General features: G+C 38.8%; 1 protein-coding gene across 1 annotated transcript in view; it reads right to left on the bottom strand.

Moving 5' to 3' along the window:
* LOC110685214 (putative membrane peptidase YdiL) overlaps nucleotides 1-14,247 on the bottom strand; it is a 33,373-nt gene that overhangs the window by 18,251 nt on the left and 875 nt on the right. Inside the window, exon 3 of the mRNA XM_021861699.1 lies at nucleotides 13,867-14,079. Coding sequence (XP_021717391.1) covers nucleotides 13,867-14,079 — 213 coding nt within the window. The remainder of the gene's footprint in view (nucleotides 1-13,866; nucleotides 14,080-14,247) is intronic.

Below are 14,247 nucleotides of genomic sequence, written 5' to 3'. Positions count from 1 at the left end.
GACTTTGGGGTTTAAATGGCTTGTTGCTCGCTGAAAGCAACTACAACTGTTCTTTTTCTTCACTTGTTGAATAATTCAATCATTCTCCTTTGTATTCTACTTTTGCTTTGCTCGAGGGCGAGCAAAAGCCTAGCGTGGGGGAGTTTTATGAGTGACATTTATGTCACTCCTAGGGGTAGTGTTTAGGCTTATATTCTCTTATTTCCTTAGGTTTTCTATCTCAATTTTACTCTTGTGGCTTTCTCGTGTGTTTGATGAAAGATGTACTTGTTTACACTTGTTTTTAATGGTTTTAATGTATTCTTTAATCATTCCCTTGCTCTCGTAATCTTTGTTGTCCCATTGTAGGTTCCATGGAAATCCCAAGCACTTGTAGGGTTCCTTGGCCGAGCTTAGATGCATAGATGAAGACAAAGGGGCAAAGAGAAGAGGAGAAGTTAGAGGGAAAGCTTCAATCATGGGGTTCGACCGAACTTCCCAGTCGTTCGAGCGAACCGTGAGGTCCGACCAAACTGTTGAAAAGTTCAATTGAATTGGCAAAAAAAGTCATAAACTTAGGAAGCTTTCACATTTTTACAGGTTCGGTCGAACTTCTTAAAGCTCGGTCGAACCAGGCATAGGGGAGTTCGGTCGAACCTACCCTCTGTTTGATCGAACCTTTGCCCGATTATTGCTGTAGTTTGTACGGGCTATTTAAGCCTTAAGTTAGAACGTTCTGGAGAACTTTTTAGCTTTGCTTAATCTAGGGTTTTTAGCTTAATCTTAGAGAGAGAAACACTAATCTTGTGACCTTAGATGATTTGTAATCAACCTTTTTCAAGATTAATGAAGCTTCATTAGTAATTTCTTCTCATTAACTCTTTTTTTACTTGCTTTATCTCTTTCATTTGCTTGTTAATCATGTCTTTCCTTCTTAGTTGTATGATTAGCTAAGTTTCCATCATGATTAGTGAGTAATCCCCAAATTAAGGGAATGGTGATGGGTTAATCTAATCTTGAGCATGTTGGGGATTGGGATTAAGGGTTTATTAGTGATTAAAGTCCTTGTTTTTCATGATTTACCAACTATTTCTATTAAGTGGCCAATCAATGTGTGTAGTTGGGTGAGCTGATCTTGATTATGGCGACATTGTGATTAAGGGAAGCTTAGTAGATGATTCATGGTTATAACGACAGTGTGATTGTGTATGTTGAAGAAAGTAGTTGCTCTCGACGGGAGTGTAGGTATGCTTTTAATCTATGCATGGTTATAACGACAGTGTGATTGTGTATGTTAAGAAAGTAGTTGCTCTCGACGGGAGTGTAGGCTATGCTTTTAATCATCTTTCATGAGAAACTTAGTTTGCTTGATTCCCGTTTTCTTTCCCCTATCATTGCTTGAGTAAAGATTTGCCTTAATCCATTTCCTTAGAATTTGTCATACTTAGTTTTTCCTCTAGTTTAGTTATAATTTGTTAGTGTTTGTTCTTTTGTTCAACATATCGAAATAGATTAGTTGTTGATGGTGATTAAAGTGTTTTAGCATCTCCCTTGGTTTGACCCCTTTGCTTGCCCAATACTTGTGTTTGGTTTACCTAGGTTTATAAATTCTATTCGATTTAAGGGTAGGTAGTAACGGCCTATTTATTCCCTTATCAGTCGGGTCATTTCAAGTATCGAGTCAACTCTGGGTCAGGTCGAATCACTTCAGATATTGGGTCAAGATCGGGTTAACTCCACTTTCAAGTTAGATACGGGTCAAGTTGGACAGATTTCATATTTCAGGTCGTTTTCGGGTAAAGTTTAGGTAATGATTGTCAGGTCTAGTACAAAACCATGAACATGAGGATGAAACAAACCAGATTTAAATTAATACTATTGCCACCATTTCTTACCTCCTCTTAAATGGATCATAGATGTCTTTTACTCAACTTTTCACTTTATTTCCTCTAAAATTCTAGATATGCATAGTTTGTAGTTAGAACATAACACCTCACCTCAAAAGTTTCATAGGGAAGAAAACCAAGTTCATTTTGATATTTAGTTTGAAACAGTGACTGATTATAGAGAAGTAGGAATTAAGTTCCCTCTCTTCTATGGTAAGAGATATTTGGAGAATCTAAGGTTACTGATTCTTAGTGCTTGTTTGGTTCGATTTAGATAGTAGAAACTGTTTAGGGTAAAAATTACCCATGACAAATGGACCAATCCGGACCTGCCACGTGTCCACCACGTGGGCCAATCAGCGTCCGCCATTTGTCACCCTAAGAGGTCCAACATGAACTAATCAGGCCACGCCACGTGGCCTCCCATATGCCAAATAGGCAAAATGGCCACCAAGGCCCAAAGTCCGAGAGAAGCCCAATTTGCCCTGGTTAACCTAAACCTAAAATTAGCACGCTTCTCAAGACTATAAATACTTAATTAATCCTCATTAAAGGGGATTCAGCAATTGATGACTCTCACCTAGAGAAGTCTAAACACATTGATCACTCCTCCCCTATAGGAACCAGATCTCCCACCTTTACTTTCCGCATTTATCACTCCTCAAACAAGTACTAACTTGACCGTTGGAGGCGGAGCTCCCACCACAAGGAGTCTCCGTTGTTTTGCAGGTACAGGCGTCCGGTTCCAGTCTCGGAATTGTAACTCTCCTGCAGGACATCAGAAAACCCCGAAACAATTTGGCGCAATCTGTGGGGAGAGTACTTCTGAGATGGCATCCACGTCTGTACCGAATCCTGAAGAGAGGCGTCCCCTAGACGACCCTCAAGTTCAGTCGGACCATGATACTGAGGAAGAATTTAAAGTTGAAGCTCACACAGCTTCAGACGGGACCCTAAGGGCCCGGCGCACCCGTCCTACCGAAAGGAGGGAACGAGAGGCTGGTCCCAGTCGGCCAGCCGGCCCACCGCCTGAGACTCAGCAGGCGGCCGAAGGATCTGCTCCTATTACTAGGACAGAACTCATGACTCTCATGAGTACTTTCAAGGGAAAGATCCAAGAGCTTGTCAATAAAAAGGCGACTGCTCCACCAAAGGAACAGTCGGCCAGATCAAACAACTCCCAGTTGAAGTTACATGTGCCTCGCATGAAACTACTGGGTACAACCGGCAATATACCAGCCTCCGAGCATCCGGCCAGGCGGCCAACTACTGCAGGCGTCATACGGCCGAATGCAAAGAGTCAGACGGTCAAGCTTGTAAGCTATTTATTATTATCATATCATTATTATGATGGTAAAAAAAAAAACTAAATCATTATTATCAAAACATTATCATACGGCCACATGCGCCTAACTTACTGATTTTGTATGGCAAAGCTCCACCTAAGAGCCTTAGGTGGCAACCTACTACAAAGTTAATCTTAGCATTTGATATTATCAAGTGGCATAAGTAGTGTCATAACTACCAGCCCACATCGCTATATACATAGCCGGCTCCCATGATGCTTGTCACGAACAGCTTCCTCGGTCGGTTGTTCTACATGTCTAGGAAGCCTGCTGTTTTTCCTTCAATAAAGGCCCGACTGTGAGTGCAGTAGTGGCATGCCAACGTCGAGCCTTTGAGCTTTTAGGCGGCAACCATAAGAGCAGCCCTCATTCTCGCATAAACAGCCGGTTCTATATGATGTTTTACCAAGGTACAGTCGCAAGGTTTTTGCTCAAAATATAATGTCAAGTATACTTGATACAAATGAGTTTGGTTCCAGCTTGTTCTTCCAAAAGCAAACAGCCAAAATACTCGCACATACAAAAATCTCTCGGCCTGCCGAGAGGAGTAGCGCTTGGCTCGTAGTAATATAATTGGCCATGAGAGTGAATGCTTTAACTTGTTCATGTGCTAGTCTCTTATTGTGAAAGCTGGGCATTGGCGTCTCGCCCAAGGAAGCAAGCGGCCAGATGACAGCCGGCCTAGTCCTAGCCACGAAGCATGACAAATCAGCTAGCCATGCTAATGTAGGCGACACCTAAACAGCCAGCCCAATCCGAGCCACCAAACAGCCGGATTGATCACTTCAAGAACAAGCAACTCAAAAGGCCGAGAAGAATGAGTTCGTGTGTATGTAAAAAATAGGCAGCTAGGCAGCTGTATTTATGTATGGGAAGCATTGAAACCGGCTGTTTAGCCATCAAGTAAATCCAACAAACCATTGTCTTTCATGAAAGCAGGCGGCATCCACAGCGAACGCATCAAGCAATGCGTGAGGTGATATGGGTCTTCATGTTTTGTAATGAGGGCCGAGTCTTGAATCACTTTGGTCTAAATAATGCCAAGCACGTAAATAGCATGCAACCGGCATCATGCGCTAGTCACCTAGCTTCAGCCGGCATTTACATTATGGCTTATTGTATTGTGATGCAATGAACAAAGCCATGATTAAACGACACCTTTGTTCACATGTAAACAGGCGGTAAGGTGGTTAACCTTCGAACTTGGCTAAGCAAAGAAAGCAAGAAAGCCACTAACCGACAATGGAGCTAGCAATGTTACAAAGCAAGTGGCACATGCTCACTTAAAAGTCAGTGGTTAACTAAAGTGGGCAGCCCTTATTGGTTGGATATGAGAAAAACAGAGCAACCTTCGTATTTTGTTAGACAAGCCATAATAAGCATGGATGGCCGAGATCATCATGAAAACAACCGGCAATTTCTTGCTAAGTCAGAACCTTTATTGCTCTTATTTTAGTGAACGGATGCGCAATAAAATCTAGCAACTTCTCGTGGACGCTTCAGCTTGGGTAGCCGGCACTTCGATGGCACCTTCATTGGTCCTCACAAATAGGCTAGCAGGCGGCAGCTCAAACTCCAACCGGCACATCACGGCAGAACCAGCCGGCCTTTGAAATCATTGACAAAGTACAAGGTGGAGCATGGGCACCTATGATTAAAGCATCCGGCAGTAGCACAAGCAAGGGGCGAAAGCCGTATGTTTGATAGACTCCTTGCTGAGTGGAAAACTGAAGATGAATTAGAAACACAAGCGACATAATAAGCCACCTGTGAATATGCAAGCTATATACAAGTGGCTCGGCAATCGACATCATACAACAGGCGGCATGCCAAATGATTATTGAAAACACCCCCTCGTATCTTGGTGCTATGAGAGAGCCAGCTCTCTTTGATCAACCACCAAAGGAGACCAGCACCATGATTGGCCGGATGTGAAGCTTGAGCAGGCGGCATGTAAAGCGTCGTAGCTCAAGCAGCCGGCCTCAAAACCCAAAGAGTAGTCGATTGCTTGTTCATTGCAAGCATGTGTGGGGCTTGACGCCTTGCATATCGTATAAAACCTGCCGCATGATTGTTCAGAAGTCTCATCTTATGTGTGAGTTGTCACCATAAGCACATTATCATTATTATGATTGCAAGTAAAAAAAAAAAAAAAAATTTGCCTTAGGTTAGTAAAACCGGCTGTTTAGGCGGCACCCTATTGAAGACAGTCTCCCTTCTGTTTAGGCGACACCTTAGTGAAGACCATCCTCCACTTATTTGTGTGACAATCTATCAAGCAAGAGAAGCGGCATGAATAGTAGTCGGCCCCCTATACGACGAAGTCTCGAAGCTATGAAAGCAGTCGACCCTCATTAATTTCACTAAGGGGCTAAAGACCGGCAGAAAATGTGTGGGCCGAACAGCAAGGTCGCAAACCACATTAAAACAATTGTTCCCATTCGAAGAAAGTAGAGTCACCAATCCTCCATGGAAGGGACCTAAGTCCTCCATGGAAGGGAGCTAAGTGATCTATCTACTCTAACACTTGAAATTATTTCAATACTTGATACTAATTCAGAGGGGCAGGCCGCCTATACATTTACAGTCGCCTACTCTCCATTGAGTATTTCACTTTATCATCAGAGGGGCATGTCGTCTGTACCTTTACAGTCGGCTACTCTCCATTGAGTATTTTTACTCTATCTTCAGAGGGGCATGCCGTCTGTACCTTTACAGTCGGCTACTCTCCATTGAGTATTTTACTCTATCTTCAGAGGGGCATGCCGCCTGTACCTTTACAGTCGGCTACTCTCCATTGAATATTTTACTCTATCACCATAGGGGCATGCCGTCTGGACATACAGCCGACCCTGTGCCTAAATGGGCAGCTGCCCTCCTCTTACTTAGCATCTGCGTCCACCAAAGGACTAACCAAGGCCACAGGCCGAATGATCAGACCAGGCGCCAAGCCAACTGATCCAATCTTCAAAACTAATACGACCTGTCCCAACATCATAGCAGGCGTCCGGCGGCATCCCTCCGGATGAAATTCGTCGCAGAGAGCAGCTCCCTTTTGGGTGGAACATTGCTCTATAAACTAATTACACGGCACCTATACGACTGTCCCCAAGGGCAACCACGTAGCCGTTTTTGAGACAAGGATAACTCTATCACTAACCAAACCAGTGGTAGCAGTTGACATCTGAGTCAGATGACCGCCTGTATTACTTGGGATAAATGCAGGGGGTACCTCTTGAGTTAATAGCCAACAAACATTGGCGAATCAAAAGGTTCAGCCGGCCTCCGCCGCCTGGTACCTTTACTACTCAAGCAAGAGTGACGGCGACTGAGTAACACCAAAGTCAACTCATAGGCACTCCCTCAAACTTGGTATGGAACCTAAAAGGTTTGAGTAGACCGCCTGTTTTTTGGCAAACAGGGGCACTCAAACCCCTATTCCTACTAGGTAACCACTCCTTAGGTTAATAGCCAACAAACATTGGCGAATCAAGGGGATCAGCCGGCCTCCGCCGCCTGGTACCTCTACTACTCAAGCTAGAGAGTGACGGAGACTGAGTAACTCCCATGTTAACTCATAGTCACTCTCTCAAACTTAGTATGGAGCCTAAAAGGTATGAGTCGCCCGCCTGTTTTTAGCAAACAGGGGCTCTCAACCACTACTCCTGCTAGGTTAACAACCTTTGAGTTAATAGCCAAGAAAAACTTGGCGAATCAAGGGGACTATCCGGCCCCCGCCGCCTGGTTTCCCTACCACTCAAACAAAATAGGCAGTGATTGACTAACCGCAAGGTTAACCAGTCGCCCTCCTTAGTACGGAACCTAAAAGGTATGAGGAGTCCGCCTGTTTTTTGGTAAACAGAGGTACTCGACCACTATTCTTACTAGGTTGGCTATACTTAAAGCTGCCGTCTGTAACCCAACAGGCGTAGCTACTTTGGTTGGACGTCCTGTCTGACGCCTGCTTCTATGCAGCCACCAAAGCAGACGACTTGCCATCCCCCAACGAAAAAAACTAAGTACCAAACTTAGTATATTGAATCAAAAAAGGCCAATGGCCGAATAATGCTAAACGCTTACCCCTTATGCAATAGTTGACAGTCCACCTGATCAGGGGCTATCTGCATAGTGGGGCAAAGAATCGGCATCTGTCTAGTTCGGCGGCAATCATTATTATGATTGATAAACTTTGAAAATGTCATACCGCCCAAGGTATCAAAATTTTCTAAGTTAATCAAGTCCATCTCCCATTAGAACTAGACAAGATGCCGACCTAGCAAAGCTTCGAGGGTCTAACTTTCGAAAGGAGCAATCCCTCCTGGAAAGAGAAATTACTCCTTCCGAGGGGCAAATGTTTAGGGTAAAAATTACCCATGACAAATGGACCAATCCGGACCTGCCACGTGTCCACCACGTGGGCCAATCAGCGTCCGCCATTTGTCACCCTAAGAGGTCCAACATGGACTAATCAGGCCACGCCACGTGGCCTCCCATATGCCAAATAGGCAAAATGGCCACCAAGGCCCAAAGTCCGAGAGAAGCCTAATTTGCCCTGGTTAACCTAAACCTAAAATTAGCACGCTTCTCAAGACTATAAATACTTAATTAATCCTCATTAAAGGGGATTCAGCAATTGATGACTCTCACCTAGAGAAGTCTAAACACATTGATCACTCCTCCCCTAGAGGAACCAGATCTCCCACCTTTACTTTCCGCATTTATCACTCCTCAAACAAGTACTAACTTGACCGTTGGAGGCGGAGCTCCCACCACAAGGAGTCTCCGTTGTTTTGCAGGTACGGGCGTCCGGTTCCAGTCTTGGAATTGTAACTCTCCCGCAGAACATCAGAAAACCCCGAAACAGAAACTTCCATGAAATCTCAATGTCCATGCCATGGAAGTTCCAATTACCTAAGGGGAACTTGGTAATTTAATTCCTTCATTTTGTGGAAAATAAAACTTCCTAGCAAGTCGTACTTCCAACATTATTGTCAGCAAATAAGTACACATATATCCATTTCCTAGGAAAATAAACTTAACATGAATTTGTTTGTCAACCAAACAACCACTTAGGCATGATGATGATGAGACTGTTGTGGATATTTTCAGCTAGAAAATAACGCCCCAACTAAGAAACTTTCGTCGGGAGGAAAATCCTATTCATTTCAAAAGTTAATTTGAATTTTTGAATGTCAATATCTTAAAATGTATGAAGCATTGAATTCCCCTGATTTTACACACCTGTGGATTAGCATGTCACAAGGCTGATTTGATGAAATTATGTACGGGACTAAAGAAAATCCAAGATTCAAAAGGAGGGGACTTGGGAAATTCCAGATAATCTGTTTAGGTCTTTAAACTCACCATAAAAAAAATATTCTTTCTATGTTTTAGACAAACATGTAAATGCATTAACACTTAATACTCTAATATATTAGAAGAAAAAAAAATGCAAATACATTAAAACCTAGCACTCTTTCTCCCTATATTCTATCACATCATCAATAGGTTTGGCTTTTTAATATGGAATAATAAAATATTTAGGGATAATCTAGCACCTAATATCACCATTATTCCTATTGATAACATCACATGGAAACAAACATGTTAGTTAGCATAATAATAATTAAGGAATTATATTAAGGAAGAAAAATTTTATACCTTGAGGTAGACGTAGCTAATTTTTAGATAATAGATTTGTTGTACTAAAATTAAGAATGGGATTACGGCAATTAAAGTAGATCAGGAAAAGGATAGGTGATTTTAAAATTTTAGATATTAAAAGAAGTAAATGGTTTAAAATAAGTAAAGGTAAAGCTAATGAATTTTATTTTTTATTTTTTTATTTTTTGTTGGATTTTTATTAGAGAAAATAAGTTTGAGCTAATACTTGGAAATTAAACCAAATCTTAATTGCTTACAAATTCAAAATAATAAATGAGGAATTAAACTTTTTTTTTTTGGGTTTTTAGTATAAGGGCTAGGAACAATAATTTAAAATAACACCTAAATAATTAAACAATTTTTGTGTTTTTTTATATAAAGATAAAGAACAATAATAATAATTAAGCTAAAGAAAGTAGTTTTGTATTTTTGATATAGACTAGAGATAAAAACACTTAAATAATTAAAACTAGAGATAGTAATTTAAACTAAATGATATTTGAATGATTATAATTTTTTATCTGTAAGCTAAAACTTTAAACGAAGCTAGATTAGTGAGATTTTTACCAATAGAAGAGCTTAGAAAATATAAAAATTTAAAAGGCTATTTATAGAGAGATGAAGTATATATTTTTTCATATATTTTTTATGTAATTGAGTTGTGTATAATTTTTTTTCTAGTGAAATGTAAAAATTAGGAGGTATTTATAGGAATAGAAAAGGATGATTTTGCAATTTAAAAAAAATGTAATTAAATGAAAATAATTAGAAGATTTAGAGTTTAAATATCTATATTTAGGTAATAATGAGATTCTTTTTTATTAAATACATTTGTTTTACACTTCCTCTGTTTTTTTAATGGACACCATTTAACTTTTACACTATTTACAAACTACACTTTGACTAGCTTTTGCGGATTATAGCTACGATAAAACATAGTCAATTGGGATCTTGTTTGAATCTTCTCTATGTATATTTTATGAACATACACTTTTTATAATTTAACAATGTCAAGAATTAAAGATATTAATCGTTAAAATAATGCACTGGCAAACGTAATAAAAGAAAAATGTCAACTAAATAAAAACGGAGGTAGTATGTAACAAACTAAATAACCTAAAAAAAATGTTAAACTGATAAAATGAAAAAGAAACGGTAACTGAATTGGACTTTAATAGTCATAAAATAGAGAAGTTCTAAAATATCATGATATTACAAAAAAAAAAAAAAAAATATACAACATTTTTATGTCAAAACTATAAAATACACAAGTGATACACATATAATGGGTACCAAAACTACTCAAGTGATTACCCATGATCCTCACAACTTATCACACTCACTAGGGTATTCAACCAAAACTTATAATAAAACAAACGCCTCTTTGAGATATCAGCTCCGAAATTCAATTAAGCTATAGAGTTACAATATTCTCGAAGCTATACCTTTGACATATATCCGCAAGACATAAACTTTTAACTTTATTAGATCAAACGTAAAAATTTAAAAGGACATGTAATAATACAACAAAATCTTACAAAAAAAAAAAGAATGATTTAAAATAAATGACCCTTTCTAACAAAAGTGAGATATAATATAATCTAAATTACCTTATATATATATCTAGACTATATTGTATGCAAAGTTACACAACCTAGTGTTGATGTGCTCAAGGATTACATTTTTCTCATGCATTTGGGGAATTTAGTGTCTACATAATGCCCCTAATTGATTGAGTTTGAATAAAACGAAAATCAATGTTTGAGAAAAGACACCAAATTTTGATTAATGAAATGCAATGCAATTTTAAAAAATGACTTTAAAAAAGAATGAAAATCCCACTTGATTTTCAATTAATTGCATTTTAAACGTCAGCTTAGGTGCAGTTGAAAAACTGGCTTTAAAAATAATGAAATCCCACTTGATTTTTCAATTAGTAGGAACTTAGCTGTTGGCTTAGGTGCAGTTGAAAAATTAGCTTTAAAAAGAATGAAAATCCCACTTGATTTTCAATTAGTTGCATTTTAACCGTTGGTTAATTGAAAAACTGGCTTTTAAAATAAAAATCACACTTGATTTTCAATTAATTGAACTTAACTACTGGCTTAGGTGCAGTTGAAAAACCGGCTTAACCTTGTACCAATTAAATGGTAATTGTAAGTGGATGTTAGAGAAAAACTCACTCTTTTTATTCCACAAAATGATGGACTCCCATGTGTCTAAATTCAAATGAATGATTATCTGATGCTGTAAGGCAAATATTAGGAGTGTAACAAAAAATGAAAAATCATATAGGTTTTGAGAGTAGAAAAATTATTTTTGAAAGAACATCAAATAATCTATGGATTTTGGATGAAACAACATAAGGTGATTTGTACTGGGTTTGCGGAAAAGCAAACCCTTTTGGCCTTTTGTGTTTTGTAGCATTACCACCACCTTCCCTATATAAAGGGTGGTGGTGTTAGTTTTCTCACCATTTCCATCTTCTTTTCACTAATTTTTTTATTCTTCTCCAACCTCCTCTTTTCTTTTCAACTCTTTCCAAAAATGATTAATGTGTATCAAGAAGTTAATGAAATTAGTGGAGCTAGAAAGCTCCAACTTGAAGGGGTGGTAGAAAATATTTCCACACCTCGACTTTCACTTTTTACTATTGTCTTCACTATAACCATCACTCTCCTTCCGCCTTTTCCAACCCTGCTATGATATGATTCATGCTATTGTTGAATTTTGGAATACAGAACGCCATGTTTTTCGTTTCGGAGAGACAGAGATGAACCCTCTTCCAAAAGAAGTGGAGGGTCTATCATGTCTCGTCTCTAAATGAGGTCGTGTGATTACTCCCGCTAATGTAAGGGAAAATGATGCAGTCATGAGAGATTTAATAGGCATACCATGCAATATGGTAAGCAATTATCGCCTTGCTTGATATTTTAATAGTAGAGAATTTCCTTGACTCTTTCTCTTTATCTCATTGGGAAGATGCTACGCATAAAAATTTCCAAAAGTGTTAAGAAAGAGCTTGTATCCTCTTGTTGCTTGGCCTTGATACTCAAAGACTCGTTATTTTCTTGCCATCTTAGATGTCTTTCTTTGCTATCACTGATAGAGTCAAGGGATCGTTTAGGGCCGCTCATTTTGGGCGAGCTTATGATGGGGCTTGACCATTTAAAACAAAACCTAGGAGGTTTAGTCAAAGAATGTCCTGTTGTGCTTCAACTTTGGCTATGTGAGAATACCAAAAATATTCTTACTTGTGACTCTCTTATTTGCGAATTAATCGTGTTTCGTTCCGTTTACCCGTGGAGAATCAACCCTATTTACCATTATAATCGTTAATTGGTAGTTAGGTTAATTTGATAGGTTGGCTTAATTAGCGACATATCCATAACTTATAGATCTGGTGTGTTCACACAACCTTAACGTACTAACTTTTTATTTTTCTCTTCCTTTTCTAATCTATAAATACACCATACTTGTAATTTATTAAGCTTCAAATTCATTTTTTTCTACTGCTCATCAACCTAATTAGATAGAGAAAGTGTAGAGCTCAATAATTTTCTTAGTTCTTTCTTCCTTTCTAGCTATCTTTTGCATTGATCATTTTCAATGAGCTTTAATCTTGTGCAATGACCTTGATTTTGCTGTGTTTTTGCTTAATTTTGGCCAAAAGCATCTACTATAGCAGTTTTTGCCATATTTGTAGGTACTTTGCTCGGGAGTTCTTAGAGTTGAGTGAAACGAGAAGCTGCTGTGAGCAAGAGTGCAGCCTGTGCACCTTGGAAGCCTGTGAGGAGCAGCAGAAGCGTGAGCAGAGCCAGCTCCATGAGCAGCCCACAGCCACAGCAAAGGCATAGCATAGTAGCAAGTGCAGCAGCATCTCAGCAAGGCCCCCATGCTTTGGCAGCAAGGCCTTGGGCATGCAGCAGCAGAGACAACATGCACAGCAGCAGCCCAAGCACTGGCTTAATTAGAGAGAAAGTGTAGAAAAAATTAATTTTCTTCATTAATTCAAGTAATCCAAGTTTCAATTTCAAGTTTTGGTTCAAGTTTAGTAAGATGTCTTTACTTGCAACTAAATTTCTGTTTTTGTTGCCAAGTTTCTATAATTGATTGGTTAGTATAACTGTGATTCATTTGCTTCCTTTTTGTTTGATCTTAATGACGTTGATAATGATGAATATTTTGATTGCATTTTATTTCATTATGCCTAATGAGTAGTTTCTTTAGTTGGGGGATTAGGTGAATCTTGATCAAATGGTTATTAAGGTTTTATTAGAGGAATTTTGGGTGTTCACTCAATGATCAAAGTGATTATTTAAGGTAATTTTACCCTCTAAATGTATTTTAATAATTTCATTATTTACTGGAATTGGGCGCACTTGGTGGTCCAAGCATCACTCGATTTGAAAAGACGAGCAGGCTCCCCTGCTTTCACATATCGAATTTATGATGATGTTTGTTTGATTTGATAGGGTACCTCTGATGGCATATATGATTTGCATGACAATCTAAATTTAGCATAGGAATGTGAGTTTGGATTTGTTTTAATTGATAGCTCTTTATCAAATTTCTTTTATTGATTAAGTCATAGAGGAATCTAGACTTGGGACGTTTTAGATAAGATCATGCAAGGAATTGGTTGCTCTTAAAAGTTATGCTCATCCCAAACTTGCCCCCAATTGATTGATTTCCTTTGGCTGAGTGGATCCTCATTCCCTAGTGACTTTAATATCTTATATCAATCTCAATAGCTTAGTGTTTCTCTAGTAGACTTTAGATCAAACAACAAGTTTGACTTCAAATTAGCAGGTCTCTGGCGTTTGACACCCTTTTTGCTTGCGGACCAAACCATTGATTGCCATTGTATTTGGTTTGTTTGATGTTTGTCATAAAATTATTTTGATTGAATGTGAAATTTGGCAACAATTTTATGCTTGAAACTCAGTTGACAAGTTATAAGAACCAGAAAAGGAAGTTAGCAGACTAACCTTAGGGGCAACCAGTTTATCACCAACAAATTCTACAAAGAACATGGCTAGAATAAGAATTGCGAAACCTAGAAGAGCACTGGAGATCCAGTTCCTCTCATTCTGTTTTTTGCCAACTTGAAAGAACCTAATAGGCTTATGCTTTGCAGTAAACTGCAGAAGCAGCACAGCAGAAAACAGCTCCAGAATCTCAATCAAAAGTATGGCCACTGCCTACACAACAGAAGGGAAAATAACGAAGTTTCAGTATCAGCACGCGATTATCAATCTGAATCACTACAGATTCTCTCATTCTTAATATCAAAGATTGACTTTATGGTAGGTAATCTCGGACAAAAATTACCATTTCTGTGAATCAAGAACATGATAATTCCTGAATAA

The sequence above is a fragment of the Chenopodium quinoa genome, unplaced genomic scaffold (assembly GCF_001683475.1).
Source record: "Chenopodium quinoa cultivar QQ74 unplaced genomic scaffold, ASM168347v1, whole genome shotgun sequence".
NCBI classification, from domain to species: Eukaryota; Viridiplantae; Streptophyta; class Magnoliopsida; order Caryophyllales; family Amaranthaceae; genus Chenopodium; species Chenopodium quinoa.
Note: the sequence above shows the minus strand (reverse complement) of the source record. Positions and strands in the feature narration are given on the sequence as shown.